The 12191-nt window shown below is 43.6% G+C and overlaps 2 protein-coding genes across 2 annotated transcripts; one reads left to right on the top strand and one right to left on the bottom strand.

Moving 5' to 3' along the window:
• Positions 1-971: 971 nt before the first annotated feature.
• EAF02_004013 (uncharacterized protein) lies at positions 972-2123 on the bottom strand (the record flags this gene model as incomplete). The annotated part of the gene is made up of 3 exons (XM_038900061.1): positions 972-996; positions 1085-1781; positions 1874-2123. The coding sequence occupies 3 exons, from the start codon at positions 2121-2123 to the stop codon at positions 972-974; spliced, it is 972 nt and encodes a 323-aa protein (XP_038759768.1).
• A 1811-nt stretch (positions 2124-3934) lies between these two features.
• On the top strand, positions 3935-11923 carry EAF02_004012 (uncharacterized protein; the record flags this gene model as incomplete). The annotated part of the gene is made up of 3 exons (XM_038900060.1): positions 3935-3982; positions 4028-7924; positions 8181-11923. 3 exons carry the CDS (start codon positions 3935-3937, stop codon positions 11661-11663), a joined length of 7428 nt encoding a protein of 2475 aa, XP_038759767.1. The 3' UTR covers positions 11664-11923.
• Between the last annotated feature and the right edge of the window lie 268 nt (positions 11924-12191).

Genomic DNA, 12191 nt, shown 5'->3' with positions numbered 1-12191 from the left:
ATTTCACTACCAAATCAAATAAAAATATTATTCAGCATTTTGGCAATCCGCTAAAAACCTTTGTGGCTAGGAAGATACGATTATCGCTTTCCATTTAACAAATCCAGATAAACCAGAACCGCCTGTTTAGATAGACTTCAAAAGATCTATTACTTCTGATCCCCCACTAGTATTTATATCAAGCACATCCCCAAATCAAGGGCCGAGGCAGATCTAAAAAGCTTCAGCAATTGATTACTATTTCCAAGAAAATTCATTTTAATTTAATAATAGAAATTAGAGTATTTTAATATTATTTTGTTTTCTAAAAGGTTAATTGATATTGCAATTGTGAATTGATTGCCTTAAGCAAGGAGTATTATTATAGCGCCAATTATATAATCTATAATTGCCTTTGTGCTTCAGGTACAGTATACAAGCGTGCCCTATTTCCTATAAATAGGGCTTCATTCTTTCATAGCTCTTCTATCCTTATAATACAATATAAGTCTTTACCTGTACCTTGATAATAGTATAATATAGTATAATATAGTATAATATAGTATAATATAGTATAATATAGTATAATATAGTATAATATAGTATAATATAGTATAATAGTATATATATATAGTATAATATAGTATAATATAACATAAAAAAATTATATATTAAGTCTATATACTTTTTTTTGCTGTTACTTCCACTTTTACTTTCACTTTCACTTTCATTTCCATTTTCAACAAAACAGATAGTTACTAGGTATCTACTGGTGATAAATGATGGTATTCTTAAAAAACATAAATAACTGTGCCATTCATTTCATGAGGCTTCATTTATTAAAAAGTATATCTCATCTCATCTCATCTCATCTATTACAACCACAACCACAACAACAGTAATAATAATACAATTGATTGCTTCATCTCATCTCATTTCCATGCATTCAGTGTTGCGTTAGGTCATGTATATCGATAGAAGAACCATTCATTCTACGCCGCTATTAAGACCCAAAGTCTGTGGTTGATGTTAGTTTAATTCATCAGAGGTTTTAAGAATGGGAGAGGAGATTTCAAGAAGAGAGAACAAGGAGGGAAGAACTTACAAAAAGAAAATCATCAAAACACCAAACATCTTAGCAACCAACCAGCGATTACCAGATACCCTCGACCAATATTTGAGTAATTCTCGTTGCGCCCCTTCAACATTATCCACCACATCTTCGGTATTCGCATCGATTCTCTGAATCATTTCACTCTGTTCCGAAACCATCGTAGCCAATTGTCCAAAAATGCCTCCGAGTTCGTTAATCGTCCGCTCAATTGCTTCGATCGCTTCTCCTCTCTGATGAATATATTCATTTTGCGGTTGCGCCTCTTCCATCATCAACAACTGTTGATCACCCACGGGATTTAAGCTTAACAAATCCTGACCCGGGCCTGGACTTCCTCTCGTGGGCGTACTATACAGAGGGCTCGCGGATTGGGAAATATTGGGCTGAACATGAGAGGACACTGACGAAACGAAATTCTCGGTGCGGGAGCGCGAAGCTTGGATATTCTTGGTGCGGACCTCGAGGACGTCTTTGAAGTTGGCGGAGACATCGGTGAGTTTTCCTTGGAGCATGAAAACGACATTTTTGTTGTGTTCGCCTTCTTGATCGGCTTTGGGATGTTGTGCGCGCGTGAGGCTTTGGAGACTGGAGATTTGTTGGTTGAGCGAGGAGAGATCTTGTTTGATTATGAAGGTGAGTTCGTTGATTTCGACGGGTCGGTCGTCGAAGAGGGTTTTGCGTTTTGCCACTATTTCGTAGATTAGTAACCAATTCTCTGCTGCTTATTGTCTCTGCATCCTCCCAGACTCAAACTCAAAATAATAGAATATCCAATCTTACATTCCGCCAACTTTTGTAACTTCTCCATGGTTCCCGTGATCCCTCTCCCAATCTCGGCCGCCTTCCTCGCAAATTCAGATCTCCGCGGCTTGCCATGTGCATTCGCATCGCCATTTGCAGCGGCCTTTTGGGAATCGGAGAGGAGGGATTGTCTCTGCGCTCCGACTTTCGAGGAGGCCTGTCTCTTTTGTACTTGTGTTAGGACGGATCGGAACTCGTTTGTTCGATCTTGTATCGATGCGACGGCCATCGCGATGGTTTGTGTGGATGGATCGATAGATGTGGAGGGATTTTCGCAATGGTTTTGGGTGGTTATCCAGATGTCTTGGTGGGTTAAGCGTAGAATTATTCTTCTTTGTTTGTGGGTGGAGAGGTGGTTGAATGTTTGGGTTTCTTCTTGATGGTGTTGTTGTTGTGTAGACCCTCGAGGCGCAAGTTAATTTAATTATTTTAGGGTTTTGTACAGGGTGTTGAAGACAATGGTATAGTTTTGTTGAGGGAGTATGAGAGAAGGTTGAAGGAAGTTTGATTGATGTAATTGCTGTAATTGCTGTAATTGTTGTATTAAAAGGTATAACGTTATTCAAAGGTGGAATCTCATAAGTGTATTTGTGGATTGTGAAGTTGATGAATGTCGGGATGATTTACAGAGAGAGTACAAGTACAAGTACCGGCATAGAATAGGACAGCTGGTGTTTGGAGTTCTTGCTTCAGTGTTTACTCCTGAAAATTCTTGGTGTTCCATAAACCCTGAAACCGAGCAGCTAAGCCTAAAATTGGGAACTGTATTACACATCTCTTATTACTCGTACTGATACTGTTATTACTATTCCAGCCTTGGAAGGAGATAAGGCTACCTCTATCCTGTAAAAGTTGGCTGTGTCAATCTTGATCACGAGGCAGAGGGGGTTTATTTTAAGAAAAAGCTTTTAATATAAAATACTGTAACATATCATTTGTTCATTATCAGCATACATTCTTTAGCCGTTGTGGCTGAGTTCCAACTCAACGCTTGTCTGTGGGTACAAAGTATAGAATTCATCATCTTATCATCATCTGGTGATGCTATGCATAACGCATCGGCAGTGAGTACATGATATGAATGAATACTGGAATATCACTCGTGGAGATGACAACCTAGTACTTGTATGGAATATGTGTCGTTCGTTCATTTTGGTCCATGTACCGGTTACTTACCTAGGTAGTTTGTTTGTTTGTCTTTATATGAATGTGTAATTACTAGGAGATTAATTCAAAGTACTATGGAGATATTCTACAAGGTTGGATAGATGTATTCATTTGGCTAAAGATCTACTTGTTTATATGGATACTGATATAGTATTTCTTTCAAGCTTGTAAGGTAATTATCTACTTCATAATACTAGGTAGATATATACATACTATATACACACTAGTACTTATATACATGCACGTACACATACCTCCTAAATATGATTTTCATTCACCTAAAAAACATCACATCAACAACGATATGCATCACCCCCTTATCAATGAATGTCTACAATTCACCAATAAATAAATCTACAATATATCTCGACACAATAGCTACTCAAATACCTACTGAGTACTCTCTCCATCGCATCGAACAATAATTGAATGGCTTCATCGTTTCATCACTTCATCCTCTCGTCCATATTAAATATCCAAGTACCCAGGTAGCCTCCTCCTTCCTTGTACTAGGTCTCTCTTACTTCATCAAGAACCCCTTACCCCATTCCCATTCCAAGAAACCGGGGGGGGCAATCACGCAGCCACAGCATTCATCTGAACTTCTGAAGATTTCCCGATAATCAAAAAGTCGTATCTGATCCACTCACTTACTCCCTCACTACTGACTAACCTACCTACTCTCTCATATTCCCTCATCGTCTTAATAACAATAAAGACTCCTTCCACAAACAATAAATCTCACGCTTCCATTGCTACACTCGATCTCCTCTCAATAACTCACCATAGCCACTTTCCATCATCCATCATATTTCATGGTCAAAAATATGATTCTCCCGTGGATCGCGAAGAATTAATGTTTGTTGTCGCATCATGGCAAGGCCATATATTAGTACCTCGGACAAGAAATGGGTCATTATTGTAAGCTCCTGCAAATCAGTTTCGCAATTCTCACAGGTCGCGTAGAACGCTGCTAAACAATACATCACCAGGAATCCTACGTCTGGAGGTTCAAATACTCCCATATCCTACAGAGCGAATGTAAATCGACAAAAGACAAAGAAATGGGCCGAGGCAAAGAAGATAGATTATGGAGGCGACGACTGGGGAGATGATGATGAATATGACCCTTATGATGCATATGGAAATGAGCTCGATCCAGCACCCGCACCAATATCAAAACCTACAGGTCTACGTCAACCAGGTCAAGGGCTTCCCAGTGCGAGAGGAATGTCACAGGATCGGAGTCAGAAGAGTTATGGTAATCTCCCCTCGGCGTCTGTTGGCAGCCCATTGAACAGAAAGAATTCTTTCGAAGCGGACGACGAGTCGAGGCACTTTTCGAACGCAACCATTCGGCAAGAATCACCACTACCTACGTCCCCGCCTCACTCGGCCGATTCTTCCATAGTTGCCGCAACTCGGTTTTCTCAAATGGGCGTGGGAGGTATAAAGCATACACGCGACCCGAGTGGCCCCCCAACTTTACATATATCTACACAGCAGCCATCTCCGACAGGATTACGAAAACCTTCCTTGTCTGCTAATCCCGAGCCACCCGAATCTTCGTTTAATAACGAAACCATTTCTCAGCCAGCTCGCACTAATACTAATGATTCGTCGGTCCTGTCAGTCGGTTCAGTCAATACACCAAGCGATTATGGAACTTCGAAGGATTTTTCGCCGTCTGCAGTACCGGCCCCATTATCTATGCGTCCTGCCCCTGCCCCTCAAAGCGCAACCACTGCAGCTCCAACTACCAAGTTTCCTGCACGAAAGAGCAGCCTGAGTACCATGGGAGTAGAAGCTCAACGAATTTACCAAAGATCTCATGAAACTCTAGGTCAACCATTCCCAACAAGTTCCAGACCTTCACCTGCCCCTGGCTCTGCAGATCGGTCTGCGACAATCCCAGGTGCGTCAGATATTAAACATTTACCATTTATCAGACCTGCGGATATTTATCGCCGAGTTGAAGAGGAAAAACAAGAAAGGGAGCGGGCATCATTAGATTCAGTCAGACCCAGTATGGACTCACTTAGAATGGAAGGGTCGAGTGACATATCACATTCACCAGGCCAAGGGGCTGTCCGTGGAAGGTCGAGTTCTGATAGTTTGGGACCTGGTAATCGAGGAAGATTCAGCTTCGGCGATGAAGGTTCTGATTCGGGAAGACGTCTGATGCCAATTCTAGAACCTGTTAAAGAACGAAAGAGTGAATACGGCTTTGATGGGTTTAATGCTAATGAAATTCCATCACCAGCCCAAGAGATCACAAATCCGCCAACCGAGCCTAAAATCACAAGTCCCATACTTCCGGACGTGCATCGGATTTCCGGATTTGGTTCCGACTTCTTTTCCCGATCAACAAATGATAGTGCCCCCGCCCCTCCAACCGAAACCATATCAGAACTGCCAGAGCAAACGTCATCAGGAAATTCTGACCCGCCAGGAGATACCTCTCTTCGGAGCCAGCCCTCTTTCGGGTTCAAGTCTGTTGTCAACCAAGCTTTCGATAGGAAGGATGATAATTCGGTTCCTCCAACACCAGTTTCCAATACTGAAGGTAATGTAAAGAGATCTGATAGTGAAAGTACTGGGACCACTGAAATTAGTCCCATTATGAGTCGTGGTCCAAGCACCACGGACAATCGAGATCGTGAAATGTCAACTCCTGCTATCATGGAGCAAGTTGAACCTATCTCTCCACGTCTTCAAAATATTTCAAATGAAAGCGATAATCAGGTAGTTCCTCCAACTTTTATTCCAGGTCATCGACGCGATATCAGTACTCCGAGTCCAGGGAATAGCCCCGCCCGAACACCAGATCTCGGTAATGCATCCAAAAGAATATCAATGGGAGAACAGGCCTGGATCTCATCTGCAAGTCCTACTTCTCCCGCCGAAGATTGCCGCGAGGATGCTGATCTAGAACCGCCACATCCAACCCTCGATCGCGATGTGAGTTTCCGCCCTCAAATACCCGGTGGATGGCAGTCGTATACGACCACTGCAACCACTAGCACTGTTCAACCAGAGACACCTCGGTCACCGTCTCCTCGGGTACCGAGTGATCCAGTTCAAGCTTTAGCAATGGAAGATTTGACACCTACTACCACTAAACATTCTCTTCCGGAGTCATCTTTAGAAGCAGCACGTGTTACGCTCGGTGTCAAATCCGATTCGATGCCGACACCTGATCCAAATGGAAATGTACATTCTGCTATGACGCCGCATCCTGAATTAATACCTAGTCTAGAAACGGCTTCGCCCGAAGCGCAACTGCAACCTGACTTTGTCGATCAACCCAACCCCCCAGATTCTTCATCTATACCACCAATCAAAGACAACCTGGTCTATGGTGAAGAACCCGCATCGGAAACTCTTTTAGAACCAACTACCGATTTCCAGCCGGGTACAGCCGATGAGTTTAATGCGGATGAACTACTTCTTCCACCTTTGCGACCACAGGTATTGCCAACTCTGAGCACTGACACTGGACCTTTGGATGAAGAAAATGACAGACTCCGAAAAGACATAGTCAAAAGTTTATCCCCACGCCCATCACAATCAGAACAAGGCCACGAGAACTTGCGCGAAAGACCAATCTCCGATAACATGGAAGAATCGCGAGAAAGTACATACTTAACGGATGTGTATGATGATTACTGGAATGATATAGGTGACGAAGATCACTCTTCCCCAATAGCAACATCATCTCCCGACAAGCTGCAAGCAGAGCAAGCTTTTCCAGCAGACATGCCAGAAATCCGACCTCTTAGCTCTCACCGAATGTCAAAGCAGCAAGCTCGTCCACCTTTACCTACACGTTTCTCTTGGGAAACTAGTATGGATACCGTAGCTCCAACTGATACCAATACGCCTGAATCACCTACAATTCAAGCTGAGCTTCCCGTTGAGAGAGCCGATGCACCAATTGAAGGCCTCCAGCAGATGGACCCGGAACCATACACGGAGAAGGAAGTCTTAGAGGAGGTTCCACATAATAATGGTCACGTGGAGAGAAATGCTGCCTTAGGTGCTGGCGCTGTGCTTCTTGGAGGCGGTGCTGCCGCTATTAATCAACACACGGTTAGCCCTGAATCTCCGCCCACGGTTAACGTCTCTTTGGCCCAAGAAAAGGAGCAGCCACAATTTGCATCATATCCCATCGTCTCAACTCCTGAACATGAACACCCGGCTTTTGAATCAACATTGGATCTATCCACTGATCCGCTTGGCTCTAATCCACACTCTGCATCGAGTAGTCCAAATCCCTTTATTGCACGTGAACCCTCACCTTCACGACGCGAATCCGCCACTTCACCACGGACGTCTAGCATGGGAAAGATTTTAACGTTCAAAGAAATTGTAGGGATGAAAGAAGTTCATGAAAGGGTACATGCATTCGACGAAACAAGGGAGCGCTTTGCAGCTATGGACTCGGGTATCCATGAATGGATATTTGCCTTGAAGGCTGAACAGCCAGAACATGCTGATGTAAATGAATGCTACGGAGGCTTTAGAACAACTGTACCGACTGGCTCAACCAGAAGAAATACGAGAAGCGGATCCGCGGTATTGCAGTCGCCTTATTATCAACAATATTTGAATGCTAGTGCACCATCGCAAGCATCAATACCTGCATCACGAACAGGACAAACTGGACCATCTGGCATTCAGCAAGGCTTCTCGCCAGCTCATGCTAAAATTACAACTCAACAGGTTCAAGCTAAGGGAAAAGAGTTCCTTCACACAGCTGGAATATTTGGTGGTAAGGCTGGAAAGGCTGGTTTCCAGGCAGGTAAAGGATTGCTGGCAAAAGGCAAGAACAGGCTTCGTGCGGCCGGTAGTAGCGATAAGGTAGATTAACATCTCCTTCTGGGTTGGATATGGGTTTTTTAGGCGTTTTATTTTTTGAATTTCCATCGTTTTGCTTAGTTAGCGTGGATGAATGCTTATTGCTTTCCCAATCCCGTCTGACGGGTGTGTACGACTGAGAAAAAATCCAGCCCATCACAATTGTTTTTTTCTCCTTGCTATGTGGCCCATCATCATCATCATCATCATCATCATCATCATAATGAGTGTTCTAGCGCTAAGTCTAACCCTTCTTTAGACGAGTCCCCCTCCTAAGTCGAGAAACCCTGATCGTTCATCATGGGGCTTAGCGCTCAATCTATCGAGAGCTACAGGCCGGACCGACCCCGTTCGGAATGCAGAGCAGAACATACTATCCGAACCAACCAGACACTCACAAATATCAAATTCATCGGATGTGCTTACTCCAATTGGCATGGTTGGCATTCCTCCCACAAGCGACGAAGAGGTGCAAGCGGGACACGCGGAGGAGATGAATTTAGTGACACGTGATACTGCAGGTGAGATTTTAGCTCCCGATAAAACGGATGAGCAATATGTTCTAAATCCTCCGGCCCCCATAAGTAAGTATGAACTGACATGGGATCCTTTCGACACAGCCCAATTTGCTGATTCAAATTACTTCACCAATGACAAGCAAACTAATCAGCATTTGATAAAAGACGATTGCGTATCAAACAGTCTCTCAGTTCTGCCAAGGAGTGCGCGATCAATTAGTGATGACGCGGCTTCTAATAATGCCCAAAGACAAAACCTTAATAGAAGAAATTCGGCTGCAGCTGCATCGGTTATCGGAGGGTACACAGTTCAAGGTCGTGCGGAGTTGGAATCATCAACCCGCGTTCCGATCAGCATGATTAATCGACCGCGAGGAGCAAGTCTGGATCAGGCCACTACATCTGATCATTTCAGTCGACCGACTATTGGTTCTGTACAAACACCGCTTTCTACACAACCGACAAATCAGACTATAGCTGCTCCTGAGGAGCAAGGAAGGCAGCCTTCATCCAAGACATTGCCGCCTATCCGACGCACATCCAAGTTTGGATTCGAATTTGGGTCCAGAAGACCCCAAACCAGATTTCCCATATCTGATGATGAAGATGAGTTTGAGATTGAGTCTAATGGTGGTACACAAAATGCAGTAACATCGAATGCGGCGGAGGTTAAAGAGAATCTTGTCCCACAGCAAAATTCGCATGCAGATGTTGCAACTGCGGACATAGTTCGAGACTCAAAAGCCAATCTTCCAATCAGCCCACAGCCTCGTTTCTCGGTTTTCCCTCGTGTCGCAGATCCATTTGTTCAAAGAAGCCCTACCCAAGACATGGGGCGATCAAACCCAGCCATCAGACACAATCGTCAAGACTCACGGAACAGCGTCTCAAAAATTTCTCGATCTAGGCGAGGTTCGACTTCTGATAAACAGTTTGTCCAGCCTCGTGATAGTAATGCTCCGCCACTGATACCGGCTTTACCATTCGAGACACCTCCTTCTTCCACTCAACGCTATCCCGAGCTATTTGGGGGGCCGGTTACTGAAATCAGAAGTGATCCTGATATGCCTGGCGGATATCATCAAGCCCCTCCTAGTCGGACTGAACCTTTTCCTTCATATCACCGAGCAGATGAGCTCCCTGGAGCTCGGCCCATTGAAAGCTCTAATGAGCCTACTGCTCATCGGCGACGACGTAGCTCAGACCTTGTCACTAGAGGCATAAATCTGGTACGCTCTTTGTCTAGAGAGCGAAGAAGTTCTGTTTCAAAGGATGAGAAAAAATATCCTAGTAACACTTCTGCTTCATCTCCGATGCGTGACGACAGGCAAAAAATGAGGGGGTCTGGCTTCTGGGGCACATTTGATATCACCGGTGAACAATCATCCAATTCTGGAAGAGAGAGTATGGTAGCACAATATTCTGGTAGCCAGTCAAACTTTATGAGTAGCCAGCACGATAGTCCTCAAACACCAAAATCTTTCTTCAATCCTAATTCTACATTGGAAACATCGCATTCTAATATGTTTGGACGTTCTACAACTACAATGGGGAAAACCCTTCAGAAAGATGAAAAGCGAAGTCGATTAAGTGGTTTGAGTGGCCTCTTCACACGTTCCCCCAAAGGAGATGGGTCAGTTCTCTTTAAGCCAAAAAGGGCCACAACAGATCTTTCAAGCTTTGGTCCCCGAACTGGCACCCTTTCTTCGCCTCAGTTCGAAGCCCATTCTACACAAAGCACAAATATGGGCCATAAACGAAGACCAAGTCAACCGTTGAACTTTCTTTCGAAATTGGGCCCCTCCACCTCTCTTCAAAAGACTGAAACCCCATCAAGACAGGATAGTAAGCTGCATCTGGAACCCCGCCCGAGGCGCCCTTCAGTGAGTGGACTATTGACCGGTATGCTTAGAAAAAGATCGAATACGCTAGAGAAAGATAGTGAAAGAAATGAAGATGATGGAAGAAAGCCTGTGGTTGTACCAGTGGCTAGAATGTACTCGGATCTAGGCGCGGAATCACATGAGGTCTTACCCGACGCAATTGCCACACCCGCGCAAAGATTAAGGAAAAAAGAACAAGAACAAGAACAGACTCGCAGTTCTAGCAGGTCGGATGGTAACAAACAGGATTACTCACATCCTCGTTCGCATCATCATCCTCGTTGGTACGACACCCCACCACGACTCCCTGAGCCCCAATATGATTCAGTCCCCATTCCAGATGGATATAATCTTGTTCGTGGTGATGGAACGACTTCAACACCTACCAACTATGACCCACGCGGTATTAATAAACTTAATCGTCCGTCTCTGGGGGAAGATCTTCCCAATTCATCCCAACAGTACTCAGTACCATCACCTGTCTCACCTCTTGCTTGTTCTGCTTCCTCCGTTTCGCACCAATCACCACCACTTCATCAAACCTTCTCACCCGAAAGAAGACTTATAAACTTACCATCTATAGATACACATCGTTCACCATTGATATCTTATATTCGTACCGATCTCCCAAGCGACGAGGACATCCTAGCTCGATCTCCCGCTCGCGAGCAGCCTGGTCAGCAACGTCCTTTTCAGCTTGCTTTACCATATAGCAGTGATGCGCATGATCAATACTATCGCTCATCTACGCCACCTGTTCATCCTTCTAAGGACGAACATCTAGCATCGAGAAGTCCAACTTCAGTTCCATTGCCCATGGGTGAATTCTCACCGTCATACGAAAATATTGACATCGATCGTTTTCCATTGCCACCCTCGCCATCTCAGCAAAACCCAGACTGGCATCGAAATAGAAATCTCTCGGTGGCTACGGATGATGATTTACGGCGTTCTAGCACGGGAAGAAGTCTTGTTAGTGCTGTGTCACAAATGTCTGACTCCCCATCCCCACAACCACACAGGGTGAGTGTGATGGATGATAAATTGTATGTGGATTGCGATGACGACATGAAGCGTCATGGTGATAGATTTTCGAATCCGGTTTCAAGATTACCAAGCGAGGATGCCGATTTGGGAGACGGGTACTCGGAGAGGAAGGGAGAAAATGAAGTTGCAATGAGAGGTGGTGAAGGGGTGGCAGATATTAAAGAACGCGAGATTAGCGAGTATGTTCACCATAATGATGTCGTTAATAAAATAACACATGCAAAAGAGGATAAATTGCAAATGTCGGCAACGAGTTATCCGGGTATGGAGTGGAATCCTTATGTTGATGAATAATGGGAAGGGAGGAGGGGTTAATGAATATATTTTACAAAAGATGAAGAATGACCTCGAGTAGTACATTCTGGGCTGGCAGGGATGAGGAAGGAAATATATGTATAATGAATACGAGAATTATGTAATAATGTGGGAGTTTGGGGTGTAGAAGAGAAGAGGGAGGGTATTGGAGATTTTGATATTAGTAGAGGAGGAGGATTTGATATGGAATGAGTTGAAATGATGTAATATGATATGATATGATATGATATGATTAATAATCGTTTTGTTTAGTTTGGTTTTGATTTTGATTTTGATTTTGATTTTGATTTTGATTTTGATTTTGATTTTGATTTTGATTTTGATTTTGATTTTGATTTTGATTTTGATTTTGATTTTGATTTTGATTTTGCTTTGATTTTGCTTTTGATTTTGATTTTGATTTTGATTTTGATTTTGATTTTGATTTTGATTTTGATTTTGATTTTGATTTTGATTTTGATTTTGATTTTGATTTATAGAATAAATATGTTTTCCCTAAAGAATCGA

Source organism: Botrytis sinoallii (assembly GCF_014898435.1).
Source record: "Botrytis sinoallii strain Bc 23 chromosome Unknown BSIN_006, whole genome shotgun sequence".
NCBI lineage: Eukaryota > Fungi > Ascomycota > Leotiomycetes > Helotiales > Sclerotiniaceae > Botrytis > Botrytis sinoallii.
The sequence above is the reverse complement of the archived record's forward strand: the minus strand, read 5'-3'. Positions and strand labels throughout refer to the sequence as shown.